This window comes from Spea bombifrons, chromosome 5 (genome assembly GCF_027358695.1).
Source record: "Spea bombifrons isolate aSpeBom1 chromosome 5, aSpeBom1.2.pri, whole genome shotgun sequence".
NCBI classification, from domain to species: Eukaryota; Metazoa; Chordata; class Amphibia; order Anura; family Pelobatidae; genus Spea; species Spea bombifrons.
The window spans coordinates 102,017,083-102,038,402 of NC_071091.1; the positions used below are offsets into that span (position 1 = coordinate 102,017,083).

Genomic DNA, 21,320 nt, shown 5'->3' on the forward strand with positions numbered 1-21,320 from the left:
TAATGACGATTGCTTGTTGAAGCTATAGAATCGCTTCTGGTGGAGTGATTAAAGGTTCAGGGTGGGTGTGCTGGTCTGCCCATACACCTGGGCTGGCAGCAGCAGCAGCACTTCGCAATCACAATTGGGATGTGGGGAAATTTTTTTAGCATGACGTACCAGGTACATTACAGAACTGATAAGCCCACTTGGGCATGACGTACATGGTACATCACTGGACGTGAAGGGGTTAAATGGGGCAGTTAACACACAACAAATACACATTAATACATACAGACACATCAGGAGATGAGAACCCCACCCGCGTGCAGCCGATCTCGCCTTATGATCCTTTTATACAGTTTGTCAGGAATGGTGGGCTTTTGAGAGCCCTGCTCAAGGGCTTACAATACAAATGAATAATAAGGGTAATTGAAATAAAAGGATAGAAGATATAAAAAGTAGGTCCTGACCAATATATTGGCGCCTGTGCCTAGTGCTTCAGGGCGACATCTTTGGGTTCCTGTTTTGTGAAGAACTGATTGGATTACCTGTTTTTTTTTTTCCTCACTAATGTTCTTTTGATGGAGACTGGTTGCAGGCTCCTCGGTGTATAGGCATATGTGTACTAGCTATTTAGCATGAGTGTGAGGTTTTTCAGCCTGCTATTAACCAGTAGATTGGCATATCTACTTATTTATCTAATTTTTACACTTTTATGTGATCATTTTCTCTATTTTGTTTTTTGTCAATAAGTCCTATTCAAGTATAGGGAAACAAACTGCCTACTATCTGTTACATATCATTTCCTACCTTTTTAGTCAACATAGATCAACAGCCATCTCAAAATATATAAATGTAATTCTATTAAAAGAACAGTCACCACAAAGTTTAGATATTTTATTTTTAAAATAAGCCCCCCTTTCTCCCCATTTCCATCAATTATAGCCATCAAATATTACTGATTTTTTCAATTTCCTCTTCCATTTCCTGTAACAAAATAAAAATACGTGTTAGAAAGAAGCATTAAAAAAACAAAATCCACGCGTCTCAACAATCCAGTGTTTACGCTATACAAGTGTATCACTTATCAGAATTAAGTAATAAAATTCCCAGACCAGCAGTAAAGTGGAAAAGTAGAAGAGACCCCTGTTAATACAGTCTAGCCAAGCTAAACAGGGCTGCCAGTCTAGTGCTCGGTGATGCACTGGGGACCGATCAGGTGAACTTTTACGACCTGATTTTTCTTAATAAATGTGTCCTGTAAGATTATCCCAACATAGTCTTGATAATGTGAAAGAGGAAGGAACCAGTTACCTTTAGTAGCAGAGTTTTGTCATAATCCTCACGATGTCTGTAAAGACACTGACAGATGGAAGAATACAGCTTTTCAAGTTGGGATACGTTGTTTCCTTTGGTTATTTTTACAATTTTAGTAAGAAGTTCCTGGGGGGAAAAAAACAAAAAACATTTAGCGCAAGATACCAGGAAGGCAAAGTGAACACAGTAATTCATTCTAACACCCTGCATATCATTCTGGCTGTTATTTATTGCAAGCTGGAGGAGTCAAGCGACATTACGTTATATTGTTTAAGAAAAGAAAAAAAAAAAAATATACACCTCCCGTATAACTAGGGCTGCAACCAACGATTATTTTAATAATCGATTAGTTGGCCGATTATTTTTTCGATTAATCGGATAAAAAAAATGTACAATTTACACTTTCATCTCTTTATTGCAATGGCCTCTCTCTCTTTATTCACCTTATTTTACTGACATAATAATAAAAGCTACAAGAACCCAAACACAGTGTTTCTCAAACTAGGTTTTAATACAAAGTTATTAGTAAATAATTCATATTTTAACTATTTTTCATATTTAATAAAAACTAAGGAAAAAAAAGCCTTGTTTATATTTTCTTTTATTTACCAAACTGCCCCCAGTTATGCACATCTGACCCCCAGCTTGCCACTCTGGCCCCATATATGCCTTATACCTCCTATATGCCAGAGATTCCACTGTGCCCCCCTGATATGCCTTATACTCCTTATATGCCAGTGATATGCAACTGAGCCCCCTGATATACCTTTTACCCCCAGATATGTCTTATGCCCCCCTGATATGCCTAATATCGATATGCCTTATAACTTGCAATATGCCACTCGCCCTCATTTATGCCTTATACCTCCCTATATGCCACTGTGCACCCTGATATGCCACTCCGCTCCCCATAAGTGCCCTGCACCACCCTGAAATTCATTATACTCCCTGATTCACCACTCTGCCTCCCCCAGATATGCCACTCTGAAATTGTGTGATGCACAATTGTGTGATACACAGAGGTAATAACAGACATAAGCAATTTCCAACGGTTAGATGGGTTTAGTATCATAATGGATAAAATGTTGGGGCAGACTCTTCATAGTGCTGAGCAGGTAAGAAATTTACTACAAACATCTATTTGTACTTCATCTAGAGCTAAATGCCTCTCTTGCCAAAATAAGGTAATATGAACTTACCTGAAGCTTCTGCTTATCCACAATGCACAAATCTACAAAACAAAAGCGGCAAACTTCAAAAGTTAGGATTTGCAGCAATAAACAGTATTAGTGCATAATCATCAATACTGCCATTTGTGTCAACCTGTGAAAGCTCGTTCATGTGCAGTCTGCAACATCAGTCAAGGACCAACAGGTCTAGGGGAAGACTTAATCAAATTGGAAACATTGATACAAATAACTAACCCATAACATTACAGTGGTTGGGCATATAAATAAAACAAATGCACGTAAAATGTCTGTAAAGCGGTAGAGACTCAGATGGAGCAGCGATTGGCACAGACCTACAGATCTACTGGCGACCATCCATCCATGTGCTCTGTATGCTCTATACAAAGGGGTCTATTGACTAGATATGTAGTTTAGAGTTTTGCAGGAGAAACTCCTTAATATTTGCCCTTCAAATGTAGTTCAAAAATCTCCTGCAAACTCCCTCTTTGGTGAATAGAGGACCCAAATAGGAAACTACTGGTAACTACTACCGTGCAATTATACTCCGAATACAGTAACCATGCCGCAGTGTCACCATAAACATGCAAATAGAAAAAACCCATGTTATCACAACGCACGACGAACAGGTGGGCCGAATATTTGTTAAAAAGTAGATTGGATAACAAGGTATACATATACCCTTGCACACATAAACCCAAACGCTAGCTATCTAAATCACCAATGACTACCACTAAAGTCTAATAACCTTACAACCTTTTTTAGTTTTAAATTACCACCAGCAGCATGACATAGGATAGAGCAGATCACATAGCTGTCACAGACGTTAATGTAGAAAGGCCACTTTTGTAACCGTGGGATGGCACTTACCCTCCGACTCTTGGGTATCCTTGTTCTCCTCACTTTGTTTTGTAGTTTCTCCAGACACCATGGGTTCTGAAGTCCTGACATTGTCAGTAGGTGTTACATTATCTTTGGCTGCGCTCACAGGGGAACTCATGGGATCGCCTGGAACGTGGTTATCATCATCTGCGTCCATTGAAGAGTCCTCATTCAGTTCGGCCTCATCATTGTTGAGACACGGCGAAAACCTCTTCTTCGCAAATATGCCAGAACTCCAACGGGATTTCCTCTTACATTTCTTCTTTGTTTTAACTACAAAAGATGGGTTGCAAACATTAGGCTTCCACAAAACGACTCGCCGAGCTCTGCCAGAGATCTGATACCCAGCAAACAATCTATGCCATGCTGACAAGAGGGTTAATGCCCCTTCAATCAGTTAAGAGTTAATTACGATGTAGGATGGATGTCAAACCTGTAGTTGGTGTGCTCACAGCTAATGGAACACCAGACATGCTTTCTTTCCCAGACGGATCCGCTTCACCTTTCTCTCCATTCTGAAGATTCTTTTGTTTACGGAGTACATGGTAATAAGATGGAGCATATTTTGAAGCTGAAAATCCTAAAGAAAAGTTCCATACAGTACTTTAGGTTGCTTTATGCATGTCATAGTATGTGAATGACTTCTAATCGTGCATAGAGAAAATAAAAAGACTAATTACGCAAACTATTATTCTTTACAGAACATACCTCTCTTATTGCGGGATTCCTGTATTTCTTCACACTGCTTCTCAAATTCCTCATCCAGCTCCTTTTTTATTATGGCATAAGTGGTGTCTTTGAGCGCGCATGCCCTATGTCGGATCAAACGATCTGGAAAAACAAGCAGCGTATGAAATTAATCCAAGGCCAAAAAATTGTGTCATGTGGACGAACTGAATCAAATACTGTAAATGACGACACACCTGCTGTCATATATGTACCATTATGTCATTATGAAAGAATCATTATACCCTGGATTGATAAAAATGCCACTAAATCTGCTCCTTCATATTTAGATCGCACAAAAAAAAAGTGCTGCTTTACAATGATCAATTTCATTTCTTATAAACTGATAATAAACCAATTTAGGCAACACTAACCTCCAGGATCCTTGTCTGGATTATACTCCAGAGCATTGCTGCATATTAGATCAATGTCTTTTAAATATTCTTTCACGGTCTGATACTTGTGTAGATCAATTTTACTTATAACAGTTGAGAGATCCATCGGTTGTTCGATAACAGTCGCATAGTCAGGAACCTAAAACAAACAAAAAAAGTGAATAAAAAAGAAAAAAATAGAATACATCGCATGTAGGAGCATGTGTCGAGTAATATGACAAACTATCCCTCGCAGACACAATACACACCTAACATGTTATACCAAAACGGTAGAGGAACTCGACAACTAAATGCATTCTATGGATTTTCTACTTGTATGACAGTGTGTAATTAACAAAGGGAGGGGGCTAACGACCTTAAGAGAAGGAAAACAATCCACTATTTATAAAATACTTTCCGTACTAAAGAACATACTCTTATCAACGGGTGCAACACGCATTCCTGTTAACAGAACTTTATCCCTACTGTCGCTGCAAGAGTAAACTTCACAAACTGCTTGACTTTGAAGATCAGCTCATTACCTCTTCGGGGTCAACAGGCTTTGTGAACGCTCTAAATCTCTTATCGATAGCAAGCCTGTTTGTAACATCTCTCAGGAAGAGTCTAAGCTCGCGAAAGTGGTCTTCCTCCTGCTCCTCCAATCGCTTCAGCTCTTCGGGGGTCAATGCGCGTGGCTCAGGCGGGGGAGCCAAAGGCAAAACCTCAAGGGTCCGCAACACTACAAGAACCAGTACAGCGAAACAATGAGTGGGATCATCGTCCGTAAGACAACTTTTACAATAAGACATTTCCAGAGGCGGCCCTAAAATTACTAACTTGCTTTCTTTTTAGAAACCGGCGGTTTGGTGGGTTGGTTCAAGATGAGATCCGAAAAGAAAGCTTTCCTTTCATTCTTGCGTGGAGGCTGAACTTGAAATACCTCACCATAATCCTCCACAAACAGGTGCTGAATCTGAGGGAACATGTAAGGAAGATGCATGACACGTAAATGAAATGAATAAGCTTCTGTTCGTCTTTCTATGGCAGATGCAATAAAATCTAACCACAAGTTAACCTGCTGCCAGTCCTCTTACGAGCCGTCATCACTTACAGCCCATTGCTTTTGTTACACACTTTAGCACAACCAGCACATGAAATATAGTTTGTTTTAGCACATGGCATTTTAGATCAGAGTCTAAAGGCACCTCCTGAATCCTGTGTCAGAGCAGCCTGTGATTAACAGTAACGGACACAAATATGTAGTAACAACAACCCTTTGGATAAATCAACCTGTACAGCTGCTAGCACGTTTTAGGTGGAAATGCATGGAAATTGTGTTTGATGCTATTCGTTCCTGGCAACCACAATGTATTTGAAGGCTGCTTTAGTACAGTACCTCTTGTGGCAGGTCACAATAGTCCATATCGCAGGTGGCCAGCAGAAGGATCGGTGAGAAAGATGGAATGTTGTGAAGCAAACTTATGAATGTTGCCTTCAGGGTGTAACTAACCGTCTCCCACCACAAATGTATATGCGGAACGTATACGATGCTCGGAGGTGTTCTTTTTGCTTCACGGAAAACCTACACAAAAATAAATACCAAACGATTAGACTTAGAAAGAATGTAACATCTATCTGCATGATGAAGTTCATGAGGAACAGAAAATGTTTATTTCAATTTATTGCACAAACTCACTATCAATAAAACAAAGGAAATTTAAAACACAAGAGAAAACCATACGATATAATGCAGCGTCTCAAAATAAAGCACACAGGGACTGATTTATGTGGTTTTCACTGGAGCGAGAATGTTAAATATCTTGACAAAAGGCCACGCACGAGAGACTCTGCGCCAGAAAAGCTGAGGGTTTACATTTCTTTTCTAGGCTATTTTTTTGATATTGGTTGCTTTCAGTCATACAAAGAGAAATGCAGACAATGTGGGATCAGAAAATATTGTGAACAGAAATTATACATACAGTCTAATGGTAACCAATGCTGGAAACCAAAGCTTTTGCAACCATATCCTTTCCTCTACTGACGGGGCTATCCTGTGATAGGCGGCCAATAGCCAAAAAAATTAAGGGACCCTCAATTGACCAATTTAAAGGAAGAGGCAGATGTGCATGACCTGCTTCACCTTACCTGCGCGCATGACTCTTCAGGGGATGTTATGCTGGAACCCAGAAGGACTGCCAGATCTAATGAGTAGACCGTGAATTTTTCTAGCGCATGTATAACCGCAGGAGCCAAGTGGGACCCCTGGCCAAGTCCAGGTTTGCCAGCTATCAGTAGCCTGGGTCTGAAAGAAGTTGGCTGCCGATGGGCATCTCTACAAAACAAAACCATTTGAACCATGAAAAAAACCAAAACAAACAAACATTTTCATATTAATCCAGTAACCCCCTTTAATAACCTCTGGGAGTATATAATATAAATATACATATGCAATGTAATGGTTAGAGAAAGTGACCAACATTATATGCTCTTTTTCCTTGAACCGCATATAACTTCATATAAAAACACCTGACGACAGATAATCATTCGGCCCATCTAGTCTGCCCCATTTCTGAATTCTTTGCTCAGTGCCTGGCATTATATTTTATCTAGGATAGCCTTATGCCTATCCCCTGCATGCTTAAACCCCTTCACTGTATTAATATCTACCACTTCTGCTAGAAGGCTATTCCGTGGGTCCACTATCCTCTCAGCAAATTAATATTTTCAGGATATTACTTTTAAACCGTCACCCTTCTCATTTAAGTCCATGTTCTGTTTTACGAGACTACTTTTTGTGCTATTTATATCATCCATGATACAATTGGAATTCGATTAGAAACGTTCTCTTCCGCAACACAGCTAGAAGATATTTCTCAGACACAGCAATCATTAAACTTCATTAAAAGCAAGCAGCCAATACCAGCACCTACATGTTAAAGTGGAGGAAGGGATGCTTCTGCTTGCTTGCTTGTCTCTGAGGCAGCTCAGCAGCAAACACAGATGGTCCATCATCACCATCCAACAGGTCATCTGGCAGCTGACTTGAAAGCTCTACAGAGAAGATGCAAAGCAAATCCACCAATTAAAATAGAGGCATTTACAAAAAACATGTTTTAAGATCAAATCATAGTCAAGTTACTGACAAGGCTGAGAATATATTCCGTCACAGAAGGACCAGGACACAAACTTTGTAGTCATCAGAACGCACTTCTATGTGCTAAGTTACCAAAATATTTCACAGGCCAGATAAGCTTATTCTTATCGATTACTTTCCATTTGACATGAAACTTGTTACGGGGAATTGGCAGCATTCTATCCAAATAGGGTGTAGAGCAAAACATGCAGGCAAGCGGTACGGTCAGCGGAAGGCAAGTTAAAGAGCACCCTTAACAATGAATATATGTTTGAAAGGAGCTTGAATGGGGAATTCTGCAGAATAAACCGGTGGAAATTTAAAGAGATCTCTTGGCCATCATGATGTATGTAGCTTTATTATAAATATACTTTAGAACAGATGATGAAGATTAGTGAAAAGTGCTATAAAAGGGAGGCCTAATTGGTTGGCCCCAGTTCAGGTTTATCTAGTAGAAAGGACAAAGCTAAAACTGCGGATTTTAAGGGTGCAAAACAGATTAGGTTTATTTTCACGTGACCGGGTGTTATATAACCAGGCAATTAAACCTGAGAAAAGACCAGCAACCCAATGGCTCAGTTTTATAGATATAACAAAAATGTTTTCTTTTTTCTGGCAAAGAGCTTTAAACTTATCTATATATAATGGCAAAAAGAAACATTGAAAGTGGCAAACTCTACCGGAGTCTTTTCTTTTCTTCTTGAGTACTTCATCAGCATGCGGGAAAACTTTTTTTAATACTTCCAAGATGTTCTGAAGTGTGCTCTGAAGCAGCAGTTGGCTTATCGGTGAAAGAGCTTGTCCGGGGGAGACCACAGCTCTTTGCGACGCTGGAACTGTTCTTTTTATGGCTGCCGCAAAGTCTCCGGCGGTGATTTTAATGGAAGACACATCCAACTGTAATTTGTCAGATGTCGTATAAATCTGAGGATAGCGACGTCTCACAGCGCAGAGAGCGGCTTCAGCACATACAGACTTCAGATCCGCCCCACAGTATCCTAAAACAGCCATTTAATAGAGGCATATTAAAGCATTTGGGTCACATTAATAAAATACTGCACGGCATGACTACCTTCACGATGTAACATGGAGCTAAATCTGTAAATATGCAGTGTAGAAAAAACGGCTCCATACAGAGCCAGATTCTAGAGCAGCAGACTTACTCCGCTAATTAAGATTTTTTTTTTTTTTTTTTTCTTTTCTTTTAAGGCAACCTAATTGTGCCTGGAAAATATTTCATGTCATAATTTGAACCTTCAAAATATCAATTTTACAGAAAATACAAAAAACAGGATGCTTTTAGGAATAAGTGGGGACTGGTAAATTTTATGAAAATAAGCAGATAAACTATGCTTACCAACACACATTTCTGCCAGTTCTTCCAAAAAAACGTCAGACGGTTTTGGATTCCATTCATTAGTGTGAATTTTGAGAATCTCCATTCTTGCCTACAAAAAAAAAAAACAAAAAAACACATAATGTTGGCTTCTTTTTCCCCTTCTTTAATAGTATCAAAAAACACAGTAAGATCAACAGTTATGCCCATCATTTGACAAATACATAAAAAATATTAATGGGGCGGGGATATATTGTTTGATTGTTAAATTCAGAAAGCAATGACAACAAATATCTATATCTATATTGAATGCTTTTTATGTTACTGAGATTAGCATGGGGCGTGGGGTATACTTACATCAGGTCATAAATCTTGAAATACTAATATTCCTAGTTAGCCTGTATTGTACAGATTGAATTATATTTCGTAAATGAGCATTAATTATAGAATGTTCAAGATCCTACCAAAGTGCCCAATTGCTTTTAGATTTCTGTTGTAATCTCTCGCTCCTAACGAGGTTTGTTTCCATTTGGGAACTAAGACTATGCGCCTCGTTCCATCTCTCGGTGTCTTAGAGATCTGTCCAAGTTGACCAGATTCGCTTAAATTTTGTGTTTTGCCCTTTACTCCTAAAACTACCCGTTTTAAATTAAAATTGAATCGGAGCCTTTATTTCTTCACGCTGAAGTTTCCCTCTTTCTCCAATTCTTTGATTAAATGAAAGTGAACATTTTACATGCCGTTAAAATATGAATTAAGTATGCTTAGTCCCACTTGGTGCAAATGCGAAGCTCAAGATGAAATTAAGTCTGGGGGAGAACATATGAAATCATTTGGCATTTGTGCTCTCCTTTCTCGCACGGCACCCGCATTTTAAATAATTGCATTTGGAGTTATACACCATCTATGAAAGATTTTATAATAGTGCTTGTGCATAACAGTGAGAAATTTGATTGACTTTATACCTGGTACCTGCATACGTTTTGTCTTATTTTCTATTTATTCCATAGAGCGATTCTCAGTCTGCAGGATCTATACTCTTCCTGTATTTTCAGCAGAGTATTACCGAGGGAGGAGGGATTGTTGGCAACTTCTTCCATTAATTTAAAGATATTCAGCTCTACATCCTTTTTGATCTTAAATGATCCTTTTCATATAAATGATCTCTCAGACAATGATTCTTGGGATACATTTGATGAGGTTTTCTATTTTCCTCCCGAGTCCAGGTTTTCATTAGTCCTTAGTCTTTGCGGTCCAAGTTCAATGATCTTCTTTGACTGTTTCATAGGATCCTGGACTTGAGCTTTAGGGGAATAACGGCTTAATGATTTGGTTTTGTCTAAATTATGATTCTTCTCTTTTTTTGGTGCCATTCTAAAATGTTTAAGAGTGACCTTTTTTGGATAAATAACGATCTCTTGTTTTACTTTTTATGTCGGGGTAGATTTGTAAGAAAGTAAATCAATTTGCAATCCTGTGAATATATTATTTATATATTAATAATATATTAAACTACCTTAGAACTATTAGAGCAGAAACCATTCCCATTCATTGCACTTTACATCCTGCCTTTAATGACAATTGTAGGACACTATAGGTGTAGAATTCTGACCCCTGTACCCCCAAAGAATAGGAGTAATGACAGACGCCTGATTTCATAACCTGAATTGTCAAAATAAATTTTCTCTTTTCTTGCCCTGTTCATGCATCTTGCACCCCGTGGAGCGGGCGATTTCAAAACCTGTAAAGCGGAGAGCAGCTACTCCTTCATACACAAGTTCAGCCTTCGCATAGTACTCTTCCCCAAGTAGTGGGGCAGCTTATCGTCCTCCTGTGATTTCAGATGGTCTTATGTGAATAGTTCTACTCTCATATTTTATATTCCTGCCGATTGATTCTGTTCCAAGTGGGAACACAGCCATTCATTTCACCATCTGAAATAAAAAGGTCACGGTATTCTGGCTTCACCCATCCAGGACCAGCAACATCTTCAGGTTTTCCTCATCGACATCAGTCAACCCATCCGCTCGCCCATGAGCGAGTACGCACGTCACATCATCCCGCCCCTCGCCATTCATTTTGTTATGTTTCTAAAGCACCACTTACATAAACACAATAAAAATGTGCATGCTTTCAAAGTGCTCAAGGACATTAGTTTGAGAAGAGCCTTTGAGAAGCATGCTGCATGGAAAGATGACGTATTGCATACAATACCACGGACTACCTGGAGGTTAATCTAAAGTTAGTCATTCAGTGATTGGCTTACAGAACAATATACTCACATCTCTGTCAGGCAATCCAAAAAGGAATTCTCTGTCAAAGCGCCCAGGTCGCCTCAAAGCAGGATCAATGGAATCCAGTCTGTTGGTTGCTCCAATGACAACAATCTCTCCTCTACTATCCAAACCGTCCATTAGAGCCAAGAGTGTAGAAACAATCGAGCTAATGTAAAAAAAAAAAAATAAAATAAAAAATGTAAAAGGACTATACATACATACACACATGTATGTATTATTATTATTATTTATTTATCGTTTTAGATAGCGCCAACAAATTCTGTAGCGCTGTACAATGGTATTCTCAGTCACGGATATTTATGTTATTTACCTGTGTATCTGATCTTGTCTGCTGGATCTGACAGGAGCTAAACCATCAATCTCGTCAAAGAAAATAATTGAAGGGCGCATCTGATAGGCCTAAAGCAAAGTTAAATAGTAAGTAACACTATCTGAAATAATAGATTTTTTTTTGAATATATAAATGGAATACATACTTGATCAAAGAGTAGCCGCAGTTGTCTCTCTGACTCTCCAACCCATTTGCTTAAACAGTCTGCGCCCTTTCTCATAAAGAAAGCCACTCGCCTGTCACCAACGCTGCATTCATTGGCCAAAGCCCTGGCCACCAATGTTTTACCAGTACCAGGGGGGCCATAGAACAGACAGCCTCTGAGAATACAAAATGAAAGACAATTAGGTGGTGCAGTTACATACAGCATCGCTCACTGCTACCCTGGAACGGTTATCAGGTCTTCTTAAGTCAACTATTAGCCTAACGGGAAAGTATATAGCCATATTGGGGATCTGAATTAAACAACCCGCATGTCCTATGCATCATTAGGATAATAAATAATGATCAAAGTCCCAAGATTATGGTCTTTAAAGATTGTACAGGGGCCCTACATTTACCAGTATTGGGAATAACCTAGAAGACCAAGCACAAAAAAAAAAAACCACACACCGGAGGCAACGCTGTTTGCGACATTTGCCTGAGGAACGCGTAAGAACATCAAGCTTGCAGCTGCAGCGTTCTAGGACTTATTTCACCGCAGACATGCAAGGGCTTTCTGAAGCCTGACAGAAATGAGGCCAGGATCTGCACTATTAATACTTTTGTATCCCAGGACGATATGAGTAACTGTGTGACAATACAGGTATTCAACCCCCAAAGGATTAAATGCACGAAACATACCTGGGAGGCTGTATTTTAAATCTATCAAAGATTTCAGGATACAGCAATGGGAACACCACCATCTCCTTAAGAGCATCAATGTGTTTAGAAAGTCCTCCAACATTGCTGAATCTCACCTAAAAGAAACAAGAATTATAAGGCATTTGCTTGTTTCTTTTCAAAGTGGTAGTCCGTATACTGAAATGATCACCAAGGACTTAAAAAGATGTATATGGCGAGAGGTCAATTATATGGCTGCAGCTCAGACCAAGGATTTTAACTTATTTTATCGTCTGCGATATAGAAAGGTTACTTCATTTGTTATATGATAATATATATGAAGAAATCTGTAAACATAAAGACAAATATTTGGGAACATCAGTGAGGTCATCACGATGGGGACACCCTGTGGCTACAAGAGATTCTGTGGGTCTACCAAGACTAGGATCTTGAGTCACGTTAAATGAATGTCTTGAATGTGCGAGCAAGAGGTATAACCTACAATTCTGCATATAGCGAAGGCTGTTAACTTGGTTCTCCAAGCAAAGCTGCACCTGCAGAAACTAAGCACCAGTCAACGGCTTATACACTTGTTGTTTTCTTTAATAATTATGTTTCTGCAGCCCATACTGAACCACACATGTGATTTCAGACTTACAGATTTATCTATTTGCATCGGGTCAACATCTGCCAAGCTAGCTCCAATTTTCATCCGGTCTTTGTGAATTCCCTTCAGATCATCTCTTGCCATATTGAAAGGAAGGCACCTAAATATGCAAACACAGAGTTCTCTTTTAAAAGAAACAACCATGTAAATTTCTTGCATACCTTCTACATAAAACAAAAAAAGAAACAAAAGGAATCTAATGCCCTTACATTAAAACGACGAAAAGCAGCACTTAAAACTGCTCCCAACTTCATCATCCACTTCATTGTTGTGGTTCAACCATCCCCCCCCCCCCCCCCGACAAGTTTCTCCTAATCCATACCTGCTTATTGCTCTTTTTCGGCTACGACTAAGTCGCCTTTCAAAATGTTCTTCATCATCAGACGATGAGGAGGAAGATGTGGAATCACTGCTATGAATAGCGTGTCTCCTTCTTTAAAGTCGGTGGAGAAAAAAAAAATGAAATGGTTAACCTGGTTGTCATGCAAGGCTATAGATCTCAAATACAAAAAGAATCTGCAAAGGCTAATAAAATATCACAATTTGAAGTTTATCCACAAAAGCATGAGTTACAGGAGAATTGTGGTTCCAATTCTGCTGGCCCTGCACAATGCATACTTAATGTAAGGCTTTCGGTTGATACCATATTTAGATAATTAGCTGAAAATTTAGGAAAAAAATTTAGTAGAAATTTAGTAAAAAACTAATTTCTAGACTTTTTTAAATATATATTTCCCCTCTGAATTCTCACAAAATTAGGTAAAGTGACAGAAAATCCCCTCCAAGTTTATCAATTCATGTGTCCTGATTTCAGAAAAACCTCATTTATATAGAATTTCCATAATTTCCCAGCACTTATAGGGAACATACTATATAAGGTGTACATTATTCGTAGGATTTTTAAATCTAAATTTTAAACAAATAAACCAAAAATACCCACAAAGTTTATATTTCTGAAAAGCAGAGAACACAGACAATCGTATCAGGGGTATTTGGGCATTCTTCATGCAGCTATTTGGCCACCAATCACGGTGAAAGGTGGCTGCAGAAAATATTTCCTGTGCTTTTTTCACCAACACTTCTGTGTTGCTTAGATTTTTTTGGCACAGGGTATGTGAACGGGGGCAGGAGGGTTACACTTTTTAAATGTCATGTTAGGGTTTTTTTTCTTTAAAATTTGTTATTTTTTTTTTCTTGTATTTCTATTTTTTGTTACCAGTGCAGTATGGTTAGAGGTCCTCTTAGGGACTCTTCCCTGCAATCCTCCTGCACCAATCACACTGATCTCAGAGATCACAGTGCCCGTGATCAGTTTGTGTCATCTGAGCAAGCTATTTTATTATTTATTGTTTTATATAGCGCCATCAAATTCCGTAACGCTGTACAACGGGTACACAGGACATAACAAGTAGTATGTAACATAACAAATTGACTAACAGAGACGACAAGTGCCGAGGGCCCTCTGATGACCTTCCAGGTGACGTCGGTAGTGATGTCCGATCGGGCTGGAAAGCTGTTACAGGAGATCGGGCAGCCTGATCTCCCGTGCAAGAAAGTCAAGGATGTACCGGCACACACACAAGGATTTCTAGCGATGCATTTTCTGGATGTACCGGTATGTCCATAGGGGACTGAAGGGGGGGGGGGGTTAAAGAAAAAATAACCTGGCGACTGTGTTTTATGGAGTAAGGTTTATAGGCAACACATTCACTGCCCCATAAACAACAACAACAACAACAACAACAACAACATCTGAATATGTTGTCTTGGCAGTGGAGTTTAGCTTATTACAGGATATTTTTGGTGTACATTTACATTTAAAAACATTTACATACAAACCTGGTAAGGCGTCTGTTGCAGTATGGGCTTCGCGGCCCCCCGGAACCAAAGCGATACCGTCGCCTCACTGGAGAGGATGTGTTGGTGTAAAACATGCCTTGTTTTTTATGGTGCCTTGGTTCTGTTTCAAATGAATTAAAGTCAGTATACAGAAAAATAAATGATGGAAGCAAACAATTTCAGAAGTTAGATGATGTCACACGTTTAATCCAACGTAAAACTTTCACAGAAAGAAGTAAATAAAATTAGTCTTCACGCTTAGATGTTATCTTTAACCAAAAAGCTACTGCTTATGAAGACTGTCATTGGATATGAAAAGTAAAAATATATATTATATACATTAACATGCAGTGTATGGACACCAGGCCCACATACATAAAGACAGTTAAAATGCAGAATCATTTAATGGGGAGTTGCTTAGTTAAAACCCATTTGATAAACCACAGAAATGAAGTCCAAAAACAGAGAACATTTCTAATATCAGCTGTTCTTTCCTCTAGCGCTGCTAAAGTTACCAGCAGGAGTAAGTGGGTGTCAAGAGAGAAGCATTGAAAGTCATACTCTGTGAGCCATCGGATAAATTTTGTTTTTCACAAAGGAGTATTTACAGAATGCCGACATGACAAGTGTCAGCCTGTTATCAAATTGCATTACGCTGAAGAAAAACCTGAACATACAAACATCTACTTCTGATAAGCCTGATAACCATGTTAATAATTAGAGACTTTATATGTAGACAGAGATATAAAACATGCAGCAGTCTTTTCTAACTGCAAAAAAGTGCTTTATACCTAAGATTAGAAGATTAACAGTTTTGCTGATAAGACCTTTTGAAATAATTTACAAGGGATGCCAGAACATGTAGTACGACACACAATAATGTTAATCCAACAGTAAAGACACACGTCATTTGATTGATAAATACCTGCTAAAGGAGCCTGATAAGGCACCACAGCTTTCCTCTGTCGCAACTCATATCGTTTTTGGTTATCTTCCTCTCCATCGTCGTCATCGCCATCATCTTCATCATCATCATCGTCTTGGCCTTCGCCTTCCTCAGAAGATTCTGTCAAAATGTCCAGATTAATTATGAAAGCACATATTGACGAGAAGTGACTGAATCTTCTGCGATAGCACAGGGAAAGCTCTAGGTTGTGGTCATTATTAGTATAAATATGGACAGATTACTCAATGCCATGCTTTCCAAAATGCATACATGGTCTTTATTATTACAGCATTCACTAAAACCAATCAACCCAATACACAGGCAAAACAATTCTGAGTTCATTACAAACTCTGCAAACACTCGTGTGCACCCAAACTACACAGTACAATGAAAAAGTAACTTCTTAACACTGGGAGAGTACAATATACAGACAAAAGTATTGGGACACCTGGCCATTACACTGATAGGGACTTCTATGACATTGCATTCTAAATACATAGCTATATATGAAGTTGGTCCCCCCTTTGAAGCGATAACAGCTTCTACTCTTCTGGGAAGGATTTCCACAAGATCTTGGGAGAGTTTCTGTTGGAAGTTTTGCCCATTCATCCAGTAGAGCGTTTGTAAGGTCAGGCTCTGATGTTGGACGAGACGCCCGGCTCGCAATCTCCGTTCCAGCTCATCTCAAAAGGTGTTCGACGGGGTTGAGGCTCTGTCCGGCGGATCCAGACCTTCCACACCAAACTCATCCATGTCTTTATGGAGCTTGCTTTGTGTGCTCGGATACAAAAAGGTCTTCCCCAAACTGTTCCCACAAAGTTGGAAGCATGGCATTATCCAACATGTCTTGATATGTCCCCTCAGCATACCAAGACATTTTGGACAATTCTATGCATCCATCCTGACCTCAACCTCATACACCTTTTGGAACAAACTGGAATGGAAATTGCGAGACAGGTCTTCTCATCCAAGATCAGTGCCTGACCTCAAAGATACTGGATAAACGAGTAAAGATTCCCACAGAAACTCTCCAAATCTTGTGGAAAGCCTTCTCTCAGAAGAGTGGACCAACTTCATATTATCATAGATATGTCTATGTACTTAGAATTCAATGTCCTCAAACTCCCTGTTGGTGTAATGGTCAGGTGTCCCAATACTTTTGTCCATATAGTGTATGCCATACCAAATGACAATGTTGGAATACAGCAACGGTTTAGAAGTTATCTGGTAATTAATTGAATTAACACTTGCCTTCACTTTCCTCTTGATTATCTGTAGTTTCTTCTTCAAGTCGTTGAACACCACGCTTTCTCTTAACCCGGGAATACATATCGGTATTTTCCTATCAGAATAGATTAACACCATACTTTTTATAAAATGGTCCAATGTGAATAAAAAAAACATTTCTCAAATATTGTCAAAAGGATTTGTAGTCATGCAAAAGCTGTATTTTTCATTAAGTAACAAGGACTATGAAGTCTAATTCTCTAGGATTAGAAACCATTTTGAATGTTATTCAATAGCCCTTGATAAAATCTTACAGGGATTCCAGAGGGATCTGTAGAAATAGCTTATCTTTAGTCATCAACACAGAGAGCACATGGTGATCACTTTAGACAGAAGATCCAGGTGTTGCCTATTTGGCACAGCTGTGCAAACATGCTTCAGATTATTAAAGTAATACGGATCTGTAAATACAACACACTCCTCACCAACTGAACTATGCCTTATGGAGGGATTCTACGTTTGTGATGGCTTTAGATTATGGCACTTATCATATAAATATATATTAGATAGATCACATGCAACAAGAATTTGCAAGTATAGCTTTGGTACTTTTAAGTTACTTGAGAGCCAGGCATATATTCATAGTAGCTGAACGCTGCAGGATTATTACCTGGTACTGACTCCACTTAGCTGTCTTTACTAATTAGCAGGAAAATGGTGGCGAGAACCTTTGCTCTGAGCAAGATGGGAAGACTGAGGACCGGCATGCAAGGTAAAGGTTTTATTCATTAGTACTGCAGCACCTGCCCAAATAGTAGGCAGGACTAAAACTCTTTAAGCCAAGTTCAAGGAAGCCATTTTGGTTTATGACTTGTCTGCTCATTGGGCACTGAATCCCGTCATGCTATTAACCTTTCTTTTTAGATTTTTATTGGACAGAAAAAAAGGTCTAGAAGAGTTGTTTTTTTTTGTTTTTTTTAAAGGCAAGACATTTGTCTTAGATTTAGGCCAACAAACGTCCTCATTTGAGTATAACAGTCTGACAATCATAATCTCTAGTATAGAACAAATTGACAGTGTTGGCTGACACATTTTACCTTGGTAAATACCAATAAATGAAAACCCAAAAACCCATACCCTATGCCCATATCTTGCAAACTTTAACTCCCAATGAAATATAATGGAATATGAACCTGGGCATTAGACAGTTCTTCTGTCACAATAAATATTTTATTACCTCTTCAGTATCATTGTAGACCCCCAGGTCATCAAGTTCCCGCATACGGCGGCGACGCATTTTCTTCATGTCGTCCATTTTCTGTAAAACAGCTTCGGCGGTGCTGAAAGAGAGGCAGGAACACATAACCCAATTTCTCGAAGGGAACGATGAAGGTCAAGGGTACCCCCCCATATAAAGATACGCAAAAAGTTGACATAAGGATGCATTCAAAGGAAGGTTCATCCATAATAAGGTATTCAGAGTTTTTTAATAACGTACTTTGTTATCAGTTTGTCGAACAGCACAGACTGATTGGTGGTGCTGTAGAGACTTCTTCTGATTCTGCCACTTCTACGGACCTCAACATCACCATTTTCTTCACAACCGCTGGTTTTCTCTGCATTTCTTGTTCTCTGTAATTGTTTGCCATCTGCTACGAGTTCATCTGGAATTATATGATAAACATCAAAGGAAGAATACAGCAGATTTAATAATTATAGTCCTCAAGGGGTTGGAAGCTAAACCCAATCAACACCAATAGTTTAGAAGCCTTCAGTATTGGTGGACTACAAATAAAAACTCTAGACCGGTGAACACATTGATTTGTCTTTAACAGAAACATTCATCATGGCCAGCTGATAATCAATATGGACCACACAAAAAATTATTTCTTATCCTTTATGCCTTCATTTGAAGGTACGACAGCCAAGTTATATTTAAGGTTAGATCTAATTTTATTAAAGTGCAAATACCTTGTTTGCAAACTCCATCCAGACTTGTATCTGCTTGAAGCCTAGCCAGCCTCCTGAAAAAGTCATAAGAGGTATAGTAAAAACACAGTGAGAGGCTGCAAAAAGAATGTTATTAAATTCACCTAATTACTTAAAGATTAAGAAGGCTTTTCGTTCTTTTGGATCAGAAATCAGAGATAAAAAAAAGGGGTCGCAGGGCAAGCGATGATGTCTCGGTATAAGCCACAGCTAAATCAGTGAGGAGTTTTACTCATGCAACTCAAACACAATGCAAAGCCATACCTGGGAGTTGAAATCTCCACTTCCCCCTCTTTAGTGAATAGACCGCCACTGTGAAACCTTACCCCCCCCCCCTTTGTACACTAGCCAACAAGTATGGGCAGGTTGCCTCCTGGAGGCCGTAGAATCTACTTTTGCAGTCTAAGCGACCACCTCTAATTAGTCAGCCCTACACCAACAAAAAAAGATTACTTTATGTAAAAATGACAGAGCTGCTTTTAATGGCCTTTGAAGTGGATGCGCATGCACAATGTACGCAACACACTGGACTTTGGGTCCAGAGCAGCTTAAGTATAGTTGTTCCATTGCCAATTACAGTAAAGCTGCAACATCCTACATCTAGGCCACTAAACAGGAACTTCAGCTGCTTTATCTGTAGATCTATTCAACCACTAATACAATACCTAGTAAATATTTTGCCTTCCGTATTGTTCTCGTGTGTGTTTTTCTTTTCCATACTCGAGTCTGAATAGTTTTGACCATTTTCTGGTTTTGTCTTTCTTAAGGGCCGTGCGCTGTGGTCGTCATCTTCCGAAAAGGGACCCTGGTAGGAGTAAACACGTGGTAAACATTCACCAGAGAAGAAACACGTGAACGCGACAAATACAACAGACGGTAAAACTGACTGTTTTCAAACCATGAACCAGACGAGCCCCAATGACAGCATCAGAACCCAACCAGGTGGATATTTACAGAACCCATGGAGGTGCTGAGTGGGCGAAGTCACTCGCATGCCGCTAGTGTAACAGATTTTACATTTTGGAAACCTGGAGTCGTGTCCTGTTTATTATACTGTAAACAGAGATCTATAGGCGCTCAAAAGAAAGTCACACACACAAGACACGGAAGCGGTAATCCAACAGCCGGACAAGACATACTTATTGCCAGAGACGACGTATATTACCCCTCGAAGGAATGAAAGCCACAAAAAACAAAAAAGCCCCAAAAGCCCAAGTCTAACACTAGAGAAACCTCGGGGCAGTTGGGGCTGCGAGACTCCGCAGAGCGTAACAGCATGCCGTGAGCGTGTAAAGACAGCCATCAACATACGTTAGCACAAGAAGATGTAAGTTAATGACGGTTTTAACAGCAGTTTAATTTGTAGGCATCAAAGCAACCAGGACACCTAGATTTGGTCAAAAAAGCCTTAGAAACACAGAATGTGGGGCCAACAAGGGACTATTCTGCCATGGCAAAGACTCTGCTCTTGTGCATGCTTCAATTCCCTCAGCATATTAGGCACTTCTGCTGGGAAGCTGTTCCACTTATCTACCACCCTCTCATTAAAGTAGAAAACTGACAGGGAGTATTGAGATATATATAGCCCAAGAGAGTGAACACTTCAACAGTGTTACCAAAATGACAGAGCACCTCCCCCAATACCAAGACTTGAGGATACCAGGGGGATCATGGGAGCTGAATTCCAGCAGCTGGAGAGCCAAGGGAGTGAACGCCGTGCGTACCAGAGAATAACAGTAAATGAAAATAAATCACACGGAGGAGGGAAATCTGGAGGTTAACTTGTGAAGCCCTATAAGGAGGAATCATGGGAGATGTAGTTCTGCAACATAGGGAGAACTACCCCATGCGCCAGGATCCCCTCAGATCAGATAACACCAGAAGGGGACGTCCTCGCTACCAGGTGCTGCCCCTCTCCGTTATCCTATACAATAAGGCAGCAACAGCAGCCCCGGGTACTCACATCACTGTCCCGCCTGGTACCATTGCACTGATTCTCGCTCCGCAGCCTATCCGAGCTCCTGAGACGCCTTCTTGACGGAGACTGCAGGGACAGGAACTCGGAGCTGCTGTCCAACAGCGAGTCCGTCTCACGGTAAGTGGGCGCAGGGGCCCCTGAGCTACTTCGTAACAGCACCATGGCGCCCGCCGTCTATATCATCGACGGAAGTTGGAATTCCAAATTTTGGCGCCACTTACGCGGATACACTCGCGCGCGTACAAACTGACACATTCAGTCAGAAGCAACCAGATCCCTCCGCACAC

General features: G+C 39.8%; 1 protein-coding gene across 1 annotated transcript; it reads right to left on the bottom strand.

Annotated features, from left to right (window-relative positions):
• Positions 1-858: 858 nt before the first annotated feature.
• ATAD2 (ATPase family AAA domain containing 2) lies at positions 859-21,297 on the bottom strand. Its single transcript, XM_053466478.1, has 28 exons — positions 21,019-21,297; positions 19,721-19,860; positions 19,038-19,090; positions 18,565-18,730; positions 18,304-18,406; positions 17,091-17,181; positions 15,819-15,959; positions 14,894-15,014; positions 13,377-13,487; positions 13,046-13,154; positions 12,409-12,524; positions 11,711-11,885; positions 11,545-11,633; positions 11,220-11,379; positions 8,959-9,049; positions 8,282-8,599; positions 7,399-7,519; positions 6,614-6,800; positions 5,865-6,050; positions 5,306-5,441; positions 5,011-5,207; positions 4,469-4,628; positions 4,077-4,199; positions 3,802-3,948; positions 3,357-3,641; positions 2,499-2,530; positions 1,297-1,425; positions 859-969 (listed from the first exon to the last, which is right to left on the bottom strand). Exons 1-28 carry the CDS (start codon positions 21,193-21,195, stop codon positions 931-933), a joined length of 3,903 nt encoding a protein of 1,300 aa, XP_053322453.1. The 5' UTR covers positions 21,196-21,297; the 3' UTR covers positions 859-930.
• Between the last annotated feature and the right edge of the window lie 23 nt (positions 21,298-21,320).